Raw genomic sequence first — 13858 nt, 5'->3', positions numbered from 1 at the left:
TGTCCCTCCGTGTCCCCCATGTCCCCTGTGTCCCCCCGTGTCCCCCTGTGTCCCCCCCGTGTCCACCCCATGTGCCCCCCGTGTCCATCATGTGTCCCCCCCCCACGTCCCCCCATGTCCCCTGTGTCCCGTGTCCCCCCGTGTCCCCCCCGTGTCCCCCGTGTCCCCCCGTGTCCACCCCATGCCCCCCCAGTGTCCATCATGTCGTCCCCCCACGTCCCCCCGTGTCCCCCCGGCTCCCCCCCATGTGTCCCTTATGTCCCCCCCCCACGTCCCCCCGTGTCTCCCAGGTCCCCCCACGTCCCCCCCATGTTCCCCCGTGTCCCCCCTGTGTCCCCCCGTGTCCACCCGTGTCCACCCCATGTCCCCCCGTGTCCATCATGTCCCCCCCATGTGCCCCCGTGTCCCCCCGTGTCCCCCATGTCCCCCCACGTCCCCCCGTGTCCCCCCGTGTCCCCCCGTGTCCCCCATGTCCCCCCACGTCCCCCCCGTGTCCCCCCGTGTCCCCCCGTGTCCACCCAATGCCCCCCCAGCGTCCGTCGTGTCCCCCGGGTCCCCCCCATGTGTCCCTTATGCCCCCCCCCACGTCCCCCCGTGTCCCCCCACGTCCCCCATCCCCCCCACCCCACCCCCCCCAGGACCCCCCCAGCACCCACAGGGACACCCAGGACCCACCCATAACCCCCTCCCCCCATCCCTCCCTGTCACCCGTGTCCCCTCCACGCCCCCCACCCCCCCCTCTCATGTACCCCCGTGGGTGCTGCCGTCCCGTCTCCCAGCACCCACAGGCCCCCCCCTTCCCCTCCCCCCACCCCTCGTTAAGCTGATTACACCCACGGAGGGGGGGGGGAGGGGGGATTAGGGCCCCCCCCCCCCGCCCCCCCCCCAGCCGCACACGGGTGCTGGCGGCCGTGGGGGCACCCTGGGGGCAGCCGCCGCACGGGCACCCAGGAGTCCGGGGGGGCAGCGGCCCCCCCCACCCCCCAGCACCCACCCACCGCGGCCTGCGAACAGGTAAGGGACCCCTCACCCCCCCCCCACCCCCCCCTCTGGGCCTCCCGGACTCCTGGGTCCCCACCCCGGGGTATTGGGGTCCCCCACCCACACGCCTGGGTGCCCACCCAGGGTTTTGGGGTCCCCCCACCCAGGGTATTGGGGTCCCCCCACCCAGGCACCTGGGTGCCCTACGGGGGTTTTGGGGTCCCTTCCCAGGGTATTGGGGTCCCCACCCGGACACCTGGGTGCCCACCCGGGGTATTGGGGGTCCCCCACCCACACGCCTGGGTGCCCACCCAGGGTTTTGGGGTCCCCCACCCAGGGTTTTGGGGTCCCCCACCCAGGCACCTGGGTCCCCACCCGGGGGTTTTGGGGTCCCTTCCCAGGGTATTGGGGTCCCCACCCGGACACCTGGGTGCCCACCCGGGGTATTGGGGTCCCCCACCCACACGCCTGGGTGCCCACCCAGGGTTTTGGGGTCCCCCACCCAGGCACCTGGGTCCCCACCCGGGGTTTTGGGGTCCCTTCCCAGGGTATTGGGGTCCCCCACCCGGACACCTGGGTCCCCACCCAGGGTTTTGGGGTCCCCCACCCAGGGTATTGGGGTCCCCCACCCAGGCACCTGGGTGCCCTACGGGGGTTTTTGGGGTCCACTCCCACATGCCTGGGTCCCCACCCAGGGTTTTGGGGTCCCCTCCCAGACACCTGGGTGCCCTATGGGGGTATTGGGGTCCCCACCCAGGGTATTGGGGTCCCACCTGGACGCCTGGGTGCCCTATGGGGGTATTGGGGTCCCCCACCCACACGCCTGGGTGCCCACCCGGGGTATTGGGGTCCCACCCCGGATGCCTGGGTCCCCACCCGGGGGTATCGGGGTCCCCACCGGGACACCTGGGTCCCCTACGGGGGTTTTGGGGTCCCCACCCAGGGTATTGGGGTCCCACCCAGACACCTGGGTCCCCACCCGGGGTATTGGGGTCCCCCACCCACATGCCTGGGTGCCCACCCAGGGTTTTGGGGTCCCCCACCCAGGCACCTGGGTCCCCACCTGGGGTTTTGGGGTCCCTTCCCAGGGTATTGGGGTCCCACCCAGACACCTGGGTGCCCTAAAGGGGTTTTGGGGTCCCCCACCCACACGCCTGGGTGCCCACCCGGGGTATTGGGGTCCCACCCGGACACCTGGGTGCCCTATGGTGGTATTGGGGTCCCCCCCACCCACACGCCTGGGTCCCCACCCGGGGTATTGGGGTCCCCTCCCGGACGCCTGGGTGCCCTACCAGGGTATGGGGTGTCCCCACCCAGGCACCTGGGTCCCCTATGGGGGTTTTGGGGTCCCCCACCCAGACACCTGGGTCCCCTCCGGGGGTATTGGGGTCCCCCACCCACACGCCTGGGTGCCCACCCCAGGGTTTTGGGGTCCCACCGGGACACCTGGGTGCCCTATGGGGGTATTGGGGTCCCCTCCTGGACGCCTGGGTCCCCACCCAGGGTTTTGGGGTCCCCTCCCGGACGCCTGGGTGCCCACCCGGGGTATTGGGGTCCCCTCCCAGGGTATTGGGGTCCCACCCGGACGCCTGGGTCCCCTACGGGGGTTTTGGGGTCCCCACCCGGGGTTTTGGGGTCCCCTCCCGGACACCCGGGTCCCTTCCTTCCCCCCCAGACACCCGGGCCCCGCGGGGCTGGGGGTGAGGCCGGGAGGGGGGGAGTGCACACGCGTGTGCGAGTGTGAGACGTGTCCCCGGCACACGCGTGTGCAGGTGTGAGATGTGTCCCAGTCACACGCATGTGCGAGTGGGAGACGTGTCCCAGTCACACGCGTGTGCAGGTGTGAGACGTGTCCCAGTCACACGCGTGTGTGAGTGTGAGACGTGTCCCGGCACACGCGTGTGCAGGTGTGAGACGTGTCCCAGTCACACGCGTGTGTGAGTGTGAGACGGTGTCCCGGCACACGCGTGTGCAGGTGTGAGACGTGTCCCAGTCACATGCGTGTGTGAGTGTGAGACGTGTCCCGGCACACGCGTGTGCAGGTGTGAGATGTGTCCCAGTCACACGCGTGGTGTGAGTGTGAGACGTTGTCCCGGCACACGCGTGTGCAGGTGTGAGACGTGTCCCAGTCACACGCGTGTGCGAGTGGGGACACGTGTCCCGGCACACGCGTGTGCGAGTGTGAGACGTGTTTGTGTCACACATGTGCCGACGTGAGATGTGTCCCTGCCACACGCGTGTGCAGCTGTGAGACGTGGCCCTGTCACACACATGTGCAGGTGTGAGACATGTCCCTGTCACACGCGTGTGTAGGTGTTGAGATGTATCCCAGCACACGCGTGTGCAGGTGTGAGACGTGTCCCTGTCACACACACGTGTAGGTGTGAGAGGTGTCCCTGTCACACACGTGTGCAGGGGGTATGACATGTCCTTGTCACACGCGTGCAGGTGTGAGACGTGTCCCAGCACACACGTGTGTAGGTGTGAGTCGTGTCCCTGTCACACGCGTGTGTAGGTGTGAGATGTGTTTGTGTCACACACGCGTGCAAGTGTGAGACGTGGCCCTGCCACACGCGTGTGCAGGGGTATGACATGTCCCTGTCACACACGTGCAGGTGTGAGACATGTCCCGGCACATGCGTGTGCAGGTGTGAGACGTGTCCCTGTCACACGCGTGTGCAGGGGTATGACATGTCCCGGCACACACGCGTGTGCAGGTGTGAGACGTGTCCCTGTCACACGCGTGTGCAGGGGTATGACATGTCCCGGCACACACGCGTGTGCAGGTGTGAGACGTGTCCCCTGTCACACGCGTGTGCAGGGGTATGACATGTCCCGGCACACACGCATGCAGGTGTGAGACGTGTCCCGGCACACGCGTGTGCAGGTGGGAGACGTGTTTGTGTCACACGCGTGCAGGTGTGAGACGTGTCCCGGCACACGCGTGTGCAGGCGTGGCACACGGGGTGACCCGGCCGTGGGGGATGAAGGTGCCAGAAATAACCGGGGCGGGATTACGGCACCGCCTGACCCGGCACCGCCACCGCGCCCCGGCACGGGGACACGGGGGGGTGACACGGGTGGGGGTGACACGGGGTGGGGGTGTCACAGGGTGGGGGTGACACGGGGTGGGGGTGACACAGGGTGGGGGTGTCACAGGGTGGGGGGTGACACGGGGTGGGGGTGACACGGGTGGGGGTGTCACAGGGTGGGGGTGACACGGGGTGGGGGTGACACAGGGTGGGGGTGACACGGGGTGGGGGGTGACACGGGTGGGGGGTGTCACAGGGTGGGGGGTGACACGGGGTGGGGGTGACACGGGTGGGGGTGGACACCGGGTGGTGCGGGTGTCACGCTGCGTGTCACGCAGGCGCGTGGGTGTCACAGGGTGGGGCCGTCACCCGGTGTGGGTGACGCTGGGTGAGGGTGTCACAGGGGTGTAGATGGATGGGGGTGTCACAGGGTGGGGGTGTCACAGGGTGGGGGTGTCACCGGGCGTGCGGGGTGACAGAGGGCGGGGGGTGTCATGCTGCGTGCGGGTGTCATACAGGTGTGGATGTGACACGGGTGCGGGTGACACAGGGTGTGCGGGTGACAGAGGGTGGGGGTGTCACCGGGTGTGCGGGTGACACAGGGTGTGTGGGTGACACAGGGTGTGCGGGTGTCACAGGGTGTGCGGGTGACAGAGTGTTCGGGTGTCACCGGGTGTGCGGGTGTCACAGGGTGGGGGTGTCACCGGGTGTGCGGGTGACACAGGGGTGTGCGGGTGACAGAGGGTGGGGGTGTCACCGGGTGTGCGGGTGACACAGGGTGTGTGGGTGACACAGGGTGTGTGGGGTGCCACAGGGTGTGCGGGGTGACAGAGTGTTCGGGTGTCACCAGGTGTGCGGGTGACACAGGGTGTGCGGGTGTCACAGGGTGGGGGTGTCACCAGGTGTGTGGGTGACACAGAGTGTTCAGGTGTCACAGGGTGTGCGGGTGACAGAGGGTGGGGGTGTCACCGGGTGTGCGGGTGACACAGGGTGTGCGGGTGACAGAGGGTGGGGGTGTCACCGGGTGTGCGGGTGACACAGGGTGTGGGGGTGACAGAGGGTGGGGGTGTCACAGTGTGCGGGTGGTTACACAGTGTGGGTGTCACACTGGGTGTCCCATGGGTGTGCGGGTGTCACAGGGTGGGGGTGTCACCGGGTGTGCGGGTGACACCGAGTGTTTTGGGTGTCACAGGGGTGTGGGGGTGACAGAGGGTGGGGGTGTCACCCAGTGTGCGGGTGTCACACAGTGGGGCTGTCACAGGGTGCGGGTGACACAGGCTGGGGGTGACATAGGGTGGGGGTGACACAGGGTGAAGGTGACACCGGGTGGGGGGTGACACAGGGTGTGGGTGACACCGGGTGGGGGTGACACAGGGTGAAGGTGACACCGGGTGGGGGTGACACAGGGTGGGGGTGACACAGGGTGGGGGTGTCACCCAGTGTGCGGGTGTCACATGGATGGGGGTGACAAAGGCTCTGGGGGTGTCCCCAGGTGTGACTGTCACTGGGTGTGCGGGTGACACAGGGTGTGGGTGACACGGGGGGGGGGGGGGGGGGGAGTGACACAGGCTGGGGGTGTCCCAGGGTGGGGGTGACACAGGATGAGGGTGTCCCAGGGTGGGGGTGTCCCAGGGTGGGGGTGTCCCAGGGTGAGGGTGACACAGGGAGGGTGTCACCCCCCCTTCCCCCCCCCCCCCGGCCCCCGCACGTGGCCCCCGCCGCCCTGCGCTGGGTGGGCGGGGGGGGGGGTCGGGGATAATCCCGGTTTTACCCCCCCGGGGGATTAACGGGGCCGCGGGGGATGATGGGAGCGGGGGAGGTGTCTGGGCCAGCTCCTCCCCCCCACCCTGGGACCCAGGCGTCTGGGACCCCCCCCACCCTTGGGACCCGGGTGTCTGGGACCCCCCCACCCCCCAGGGACCCCAGGTGTCCGGGACCCCCCACCCCGGGGACCCAGGTGTCTGGGGACCCCCCCCACCCTGGGCACCCAGGGTGCCCGTGACCCCCCCACCCCGGGGACCCAGGTGTCCGGGACCCCCCCCACCCTTGGGACCCAGGTGCCCGGGACCCCCCCACCTCGGGGACCCAGGTGTCTGGGACCCCCCCCACCCTGGGCACCCAGGTGCCCATGACCCCCCCCACCCCTGAGACCCAGTGTCCGGGACCCCCCCCACCCCAGGGACCCGGGTGTCCGGGACCCCCCCCCACCTCGGGGACCCAGGTGTCTGAGACCCCCCCACCCCTGGGACCCAGGTGTCTGGGACCCCCCCACCCCAGGGACCCGGGTGCCTGGGACCCCCCCCCACCCTGGGCACCCAGGTGTCCGGGACCCCCCCCCACCCTTGGGACCCGGGTGTCTGGGACCCCCAGTCTGGGCCCCCCCCCCCCCCACTCTAACCCCCACCCCCCCCCCACAGGTGGTGGCCCCCAGCCCTGAGGACCCCCCAGTCCCCGTCCCACCATGGTGGCATCGCCGGACCCCACCGGACCTCCCGACGCCTCCCGCCACGGCCCCCCAGGGCCTGAGGACCCCCCGCCTCGTCCCCAACGTCCCCATCCCACCCTGGACCATGCGGCCTCGCGGTGGTTTCTCCCGCGGTGACAGCACCCACGGGGACGTGACCTGCGGTGGCACTTTCCGTGCTGGCTTTGCCCACGGTGGCATCTCCCGTGATGACTTTTTCTGTGGTGGCTTCTGGCGTGGTGGCATCTCCTGCGTGACATCTCCTGTGGTGGCATCGTCCATACCGGCAGCGTCCCCCATGACATCATCTCCCGCGTCTCTCATGGTGGCGTCTCCACAGCGATGACATCTCCTACGGTGGTGGCATCTCCTACGGTGGTGGCATCTCCCATGACAGCGTCTCCCACAGCGATGACATCTCCTACGGTGGTGGCATCTCCCATGACAGCGTCTCCCACGGTGGTGACATCTCCTACGGTGGTGGCATCTCCCATGACAGCGTCTCCCACGGTGGTGACATCTCCTACGGTGGTGGCATCTCCCATGACAGCGTCTCCCACGGTGGTGACATCTCCTACGGTGGTGGCATCTCCCATGACAGCGTCTCCCATGGTGGTGACATCTCCTACGGTGGTGGCATCTCCCATGACAGCGTCTCCCATGGTGGTGACATCTTCTACGGTGGTGGCATCTCCCATGACAGCGTCTCCCACGGTGGTGACATCTCCTACGGTGGTGGCATCTCCTACGGTGGTGGCATCTCCCGTGACAGCGTCTCCCACAGTGACGGCATCTCCCACAGGCGTGGCATCTCCTGCGACAGCATCTCCCCTGGTGGTGGCACCTCCCTTAATGCCACCTCCCAGGCTGGTGGCATCTCCCACACCGGCAGCACATCTCACGGTGGTGGCATCTCCCAGAATAGTGACATCTTCCACAGCGGTGACATCTGCCATGGTGGTGGCGTCTCCTGTGGTGGCATCATCTCCCACAGCGGTGGCATCTTCCACAGCCATGGTGTCACCAAAACCAGCGGCGTCTCCCACGATGGCAACTCTCACAGTGGCATCTCCGATGATGGCAGCTCCCACGGTGGTGGCATCGCCCACGGTGGTGGCATCTCCCACGGTGGCATCTCCCATGGTGGTGGCATCTCCCACGGTGGTGGCATCTCCCACAGTGGCGGCATCTCCCACGGCCGTGGTGTCACCCAAACCAGCAGCATCCCCCATGATGGCAACTCTCACAGTGGCATCTCCCATGGTGGCATCTCCCATGGTGGTGGCACCTCCCAAACCGTCCCCTCCCGCCGCGGTGCCATCTCCACCAGCTTCCTCCTCCGCCTTTCCCACCACCCCCGGTGGCCTCCCCACCTCCTCCTGCTCCTCCTCCTCCTCCTCCTCCACCCACCGCCAACCCAAGGGGCCACCTTCAAGGTGGGGGTGATGGGTCCTTGGACCTGCGACCCCCTCCTGGCCCAGGCTTTGCCCGAGGTGGCCTCCCGTTTGGCTGTGGCCCGTCTCAACCGTGACCCAACCCTCAACGAAGGCTACTGGTGGGACGCGGTGGTGTTGGCCGAGGCGTGCCAGACCCCCCAGGCCGTGACGGGGCTGCTCAACGCCGAGCGCTACGCCACCGGTCTGGTGGGACCCCTCAACCCGGCCACCTGCGGGGCTGCCGGGCTCCTGGCGGCCGCCTGGAACAAGCCCTTGGTCTCCTGGGCTTGCTTAGGTGACGTCGAGGGGTTGGACACCTTGGTCACCCCCATGCCGGAGCCCGCCGGGGTGCTCCACGCCATCCTCCGCTTCTTCCGCTGGGCCCACGTGGCCGTGCTCTCCGCCCCACAGGACCTCTGGCGCGAGGTGGGGCAGGGCTTGGCCCAGGACCTCCGGGCTCGGGGGCTGCCCGTCACCGTCGTCACCGCTGCCGGGACCCAGGAGGACGAGGCCCGCGAGGCTCTGAGGAGGGTCCAGAGGGCTGATGGCGTCAGAGGTAACGGGGGCGGGGTGGGGGTGGGGAGGAGGGGAGGATGGATGGAGGTGGGAGAGGAAGGATGGATGGAGGTGGTGGGCATGGATGGATGGAGGAAGGATGGAGGTGGTGGGCATGGATGGATGGAGGAAGGATGGATGGAGGTGGTGGGCATGGATGGATGGAGATGGTGGGCATGGATGGATGGAGGATGGATGGAGGTGGTGGGCATGGATGGATGGAGGAAGGATGGATGGAGATGGTGGGCATGGATGGATGGAGGATGGATGGAGGTGGTGGGCATGGATGGATGGAGATGGTGGGCATGGATGTATGGAGATGGTGGGCATGGATGGATGGAGGAAGGATGGATGGAGGTGGTGGGCATGGATGGATGGAGGAAGGATGGATGGAGATGGTGGGCATGGATGGATGGAGGAAGGGATGGAGGTGGTGGGCATGGATGGATGGAGGATGGATGGAGATGGTGGGCATGGATGGATGGAGGAAGGGATGGAGGTGGTGGGCATGGATGGATGGAGATGGTGGGCATGGATGGATGGAGGATGGATGGAGGTGGTGGGCATGGATGGATGGAGGAAGGATGGATGGAGATGGTGGGCATGGATGGATGGAGGAAGGGATGGAGGTGGTGGGCATGGATGGATGGAGATGGTGGGCATGGATGGATGGAGATGGTGGGCATGGATGGATGGAGGAAGGATGGATGGAGGTGGTGGGCATGGATGGATGGAGGAAGGATGGATGGAGATGGTGGGCATGGATGGATGGAGGAAGGGATGGAGGTGGTGGGCATGGATGGATGAAGGAAGGATGGAGGTGGTGGGCATGGATGGATGAAGGAAGGATGGAGGTGGTGGGCATGGATGGATGGAGATGGTGGGCATGGATGGATGGAGGATGGATGGAGGTGGTGGGCATGGATGGATGGAGGAAGGATGGATGGAGATGGTGGGCATGGATGGATGGAGGATGGATGGAGGTGGTGGGCATGGATGGATGGAGATGGTGGGCATGGATGGATGGAGGAAGGATGGAGGTGGTGGGCATGGATGGATGGAGATGGTGGGCATGGATGGATGGAGGAAGGATGGATGGAGGTGGGCATGGATGGATGGAGGAAGGATGGAGGTGGTGGGCGTGGATGGATGGAGATGGTGGGCATGGATGGATGGAGATGGTGGGCATGGATGGATGGAGGATGGATGGAGATGGTGGGCATGGATGGATGGAGGAAGGATGGAGGTGGTGGGCATGGATGGATGGAGGAAGGATGGATGGAGATGGTGGACATGGATGGATGGAGGAAGGATGGATGGAGGTGGTGGGCATGGATGGATGGAGGAATGGATGGAGGTGGTGGGCATGGATGGATGGAGGAATGGATGGAGGTGGTGGGCATGGATGGATGGAGGAACGATGGAAATGGTGGACATGGATGGATGGAGGATGGATGGAGATGGGGGAGGTGGGTGTGGATGGATGGATGGATGGATGGATGGATGGATGGAGATGGTGGACATGGATGGTTGGAGGAAGGGATGGAGATGGTGGGCACAGATGGATGGAGGAAGGATGGATGGAGATGGTGGGCATGGATGGATGGATGGAGGATGGATGGAGATGGGGGAGGTGGGTGTGGATGGATGGATGGAGGACGGATGGATGGATGGATGGAGGTGGGAGAGCAAGGATGGATGGAGATGGTGGGCATGGATGGATGGAGGAAGGGATGGAGATGGTGGGCACAGATGGATGGGGGAAGGATGGCTGGAGATGGTGGGCATGGATGGATGGAGGAATTGATGGAGATGGGGGAGGTGGGTGTGGATTGATGGATGGAGGATGGATGGATGGATGGATGGATAGAGATGGGAGAGGAAGGATGGATGGAGATGGTGGACATGGATGGATGGAGGAAGGGATGGAGTTGGTGGGCACAGATGGATGGAGGAATGGATGGAGATGGTGGACATGGATGGATGGATGAAGGATGGATGGAGGTGGTGGACATGGATGGATGGAGGATGGATGGAGAATGGGGAGGTGGGTGTGGATGGATGGATGGAGGATGGATGGAGGTGGGAGAGCAAGGATGGATGGAGATGGTGGACATGGATGGATGGAGGAATGGATGGAGATGGTGGACATGGATGGATGGATGAAGGATGGATGGAGGTGGTGGACATGGATGGATGGAAGAAGGGTGAATGGAGGTGGTGGACAAGCATGGATGGAGGTGGTGGACGTGGATGCATGGAGGAAGGATGGCTGGAGGCGGTGGACATGGATGGATGGAGGAAGGGTGGATGGAGATGGTGGACATGGATGGATGGAAGTGGTGGACATGGATGGATGGAAGTGGTGGACATGGATGGATGGAGATGGTGGACATGGATGGATGGAGGAAGGATGGCTGGAGATGGAGGAGTTGGAGGAAGGATGGAGGTGGCTGGATGAAGGATGGAGCAGGTGGGCCTGGATGGAGGAGGTCCACATGCCGGCCACCTGAAGGTTGGCTGGGGAGCTCCGGCAGACACCGGAGGCAGACGGGGTGTCCCCGCCGTGACTCACCCACCCCACCCCACCCCACCTCACCCCGCAGTGGTGGTGATGTGCATGCATTCGGTGCTGCTGGGCGGCGAGGAGCAGCGGGTTCTCCTGGAGAAGGCCGAGGACATGGGCATGACGGACGGCACCTACGTCTTCGTCCCCTACGACGCCCTCACCTTCCCCCTGCCCTACCACCGCGTGCCCTACCCCGCCCTGGCCAACAACACCAAGCTGCGCCTGGCCTACGACGCCGTCCTCACCGTCACCATCGACTCGCCCGACGTCACCTTCCACGAGGCCCTGCGCCAGGCCAAGGAGGCCTATGAGATCCCCGCGCACGTCAACCCCACCCAGGTGGGGTGGGAGGCACCTCCACGGGGTTGGGGGCGCATCCGTGGGGCGAGGGGCACATCCGTGGGGCGAGGGGCACATCCGTGGGGCGGGGATGGGAGCCACCAGGGTTAGGGGTTGGACGTGGGGTGGGGCGGTTGGTGGAGAATGTGGTCAATGGGACTTGGGTGGAGGTGATCGTGGCTTGTAGGAGTTGGAGGGAGGTGGTCACGGCCAATGGGATGTGATGGTGGCCAATGGGACGTGTGTGGAGGTGATCGTGGCTTGTAGACATTGGAGGGAGGTGGTCATGGCCAATGGGAGGGGGGTGGATGTGATGGCGGCCAATGGGAACTGTGGGGAGGTGATCGTGGCTTGTAAGCGTTGGAGGGAGGTGGTCATGGCCAATGGGATGTGATGGTGGCCAATGGGACTTGTGTGGAGGTGATCGTGGCTTGTAGACGTTGGAGGGATGTGGTCATGGCCAATGGGATGTGATGGTGGCCAAGGGGACGTGTGTGGAGGTGATCGTGGCTTGTAGGCGTTGGAGGGAGGTGGTCATGGCCAATGGGAGGGGGGTGGATGTGATGGTGGCCAATGGGACTTGTGTGGAGGTGATCGTGGCTTGTAGGAGTTGGAGGGAGGTGGTCACGGCCAATGGGATGTGATGGTGGCCGATGGGACTTGCGTGGAGATGATTGTGGCTTGTAGGTGTTAGAGGGAGGTGGTCATGGCCAATGGAATGTGATGGTGGCCAATGGGACTTGCGTGGAGATGATTGTGGCTTGTAGGTGTTAGAGGGAGGTGGTCATGGCCAATGGGATATGATGGTAGCCAATGGGACTTGTGTGGAGATGACTGTGGCTTGTAGGCATTGGAGGGAGGTGGTCATGGCCAATGGAATGTGATGGTGGCCAATGGGACTTGCGTGGAGGTGATCGTGTCTTGTAGGCGTTGGAGGGAGGTGGTCATGGCCAATGGGATGTGACGGTGGCCAATGGGACTTGTGTGGAGGTGATCGTGGCTTGTAGGTGTTAGAGGGAGGTGGTCATGGCCAATGGGATGTGATGGTGGCCAATGGGACTTGCGTGGAGATGATCGTGGCTTGTAGGCATTGGAGGGAGGTGGTCACGGCCAATGGGAGGGGGGGTGGATCTGATGGTGGCCAATGGGACTTGTGTGGAGGTGATTGTGGCTTGTAGGCATTGGAGGGAGGTGGTCATGGCCAATGGGATGTGATGGTGGCCAATGGGACTTGCGTGGAGGTGATCGTGGCTTGTAGGCATTAGAGGGAGGTGGTCATGGCCAATGGGATGTGATGGTGGTCAATGGGACTTGCGTGGAGGTGATCGTGGCTTGTAAGCATTGGAGGGAGGTGGTCATGGCCAATGGGATGTGATGGTGGCCAATGGGACTTGCGTGGAGGTGATCGTGGCTTGTAGGCGTTGGAGGGAGGTGGTCATGGCCAATGGGATGTGAGGGTGGCCAATGGGACTTGCGTGGAGGTGATCGTGGCTTGTAGGCGTGGGAGGGAGGTGGTCATGGCCAATGGGATATGATGGTGGCCAATGGGACTTGCGTGGAGATGATCGTGGCTTGGAGGGAGGTGGTCACGGCCAATGGGATGTGATGGTGGCCAATGGGACTTGCGTGGAGATGATCGTGGCTTGTAGGCATTGGAGGGAGGTGGTCATGGCCAATGGGAGGAGGGTGGATGTGATTGTGGCCAATGGGACTTGCGTGGAGGTGATCGTGGCTTGTAGGCGTTGGAGGGAGGTGGTCATGGCCAATGGGATGTGATGGTGGCCAATGGGACTTGCGTGGAGGTGATCGTGGCTTGTAGGCGTTGGAGGGAGGTGGTCATGGCCAATGGGATGTGATGGTGGCCAATGGGACTTGCGTGGAGGTGATCGTGGCTTGTAGACGTTGGAGGGAGGTGGTCATGGCCAATGGGATGTGATGGTGGCCAATGGGACTTGTGTGGAGATGATCGTGGCTTGTAGGCGTGGGAGGGAGGTGATCATGGCCAATGGGATATGATGGTGGCCAATGGGACTTGCGTGGAGGTGATCGTGGCTTGTAGACGTTGGAGGGATGTGGTCATGGCCAATGGGATGTGATGGTGGCCAATGGGACGTGTGTGGAGGTGATCGTGGCTTGTAGGCGTTGGAGGGAGGTGGTCATGGCCAATGGGAGGGGGGTGGATGTGATGGTGGCCAATGGGACTTGTGTGGAGGTGATCGTGGCTTGTAGGCGTTGGAGGGAGGTGGTCATGGCCAATGGGATGTGAGGGTGGCCAATGGGACTTGCGTGGAGGTGATTGTGGCTTGTAGGCATTAGAGGGAGGTGGTCATGGCCAATGGGATGTGACGGTGGCCAATGGGACTTCTGTGGAGGTGATCGTGTCTTGTAGGCGTTGGAGGGAGGTGGTCATGGCCAATGGGATGTGAGGGTGGCCAATGGGACTTGCGTGGAGGTGATCGTGGCTTGTAGGCGTTGGAGGGAG

General features: G+C 64.7%; 1 protein-coding gene across 1 annotated transcript in view; it reads left to right on the top strand.

Moving 5' to 3' along the window:
* The first annotated feature begins 201 nt into the window (after positions 1–201).
* The window catches only part of LOC142403311 (retinal guanylyl cyclase 1-like), a 44328-nt gene continuing 30671 nt past the window's right edge, over positions 202–13858 (top strand). Inside the window, exons 1-10 of the mRNA XM_075489536.1 lie at positions 202–224; positions 890–1014; positions 2889–2956; positions 3664–3767; positions 3901–3971; positions 4270–4401; positions 4532–4548; positions 6431–6753; positions 6818–8469; positions 11075–11376. Coding sequence (XP_075345651.1) covers positions 202–224; positions 890–1014; positions 2889–2956; positions 3664–3767; positions 3901–3971; positions 4270–4401; positions 4532–4548; positions 6431–6753; positions 6818–8469; positions 11075–11376 — 2817 coding nt within the window. The remainder of the gene's footprint in view (positions 225–889; positions 1015–2888; positions 2957–3663; positions 3768–3900; positions 3972–4269; positions 4402–4531; positions 4549–6430; positions 6754–6817; positions 8470–11074; positions 11377–13858) is intronic.

This window comes from Mycteria americana, unplaced genomic scaffold (assembly GCF_035582795.1).
Source record: "Mycteria americana isolate JAX WOST 10 ecotype Jacksonville Zoo and Gardens unplaced genomic scaffold, USCA_MyAme_1.0 Scaffold_184, whole genome shotgun sequence".
Lineage (NCBI taxonomy): Eukaryota > Metazoa > Chordata > Aves > Ciconiiformes > Ciconiidae > Mycteria > Mycteria americana.
Note: the sequence above shows the minus strand (reverse complement) of the source record. Positions and strands in the feature narration are given on the sequence as shown.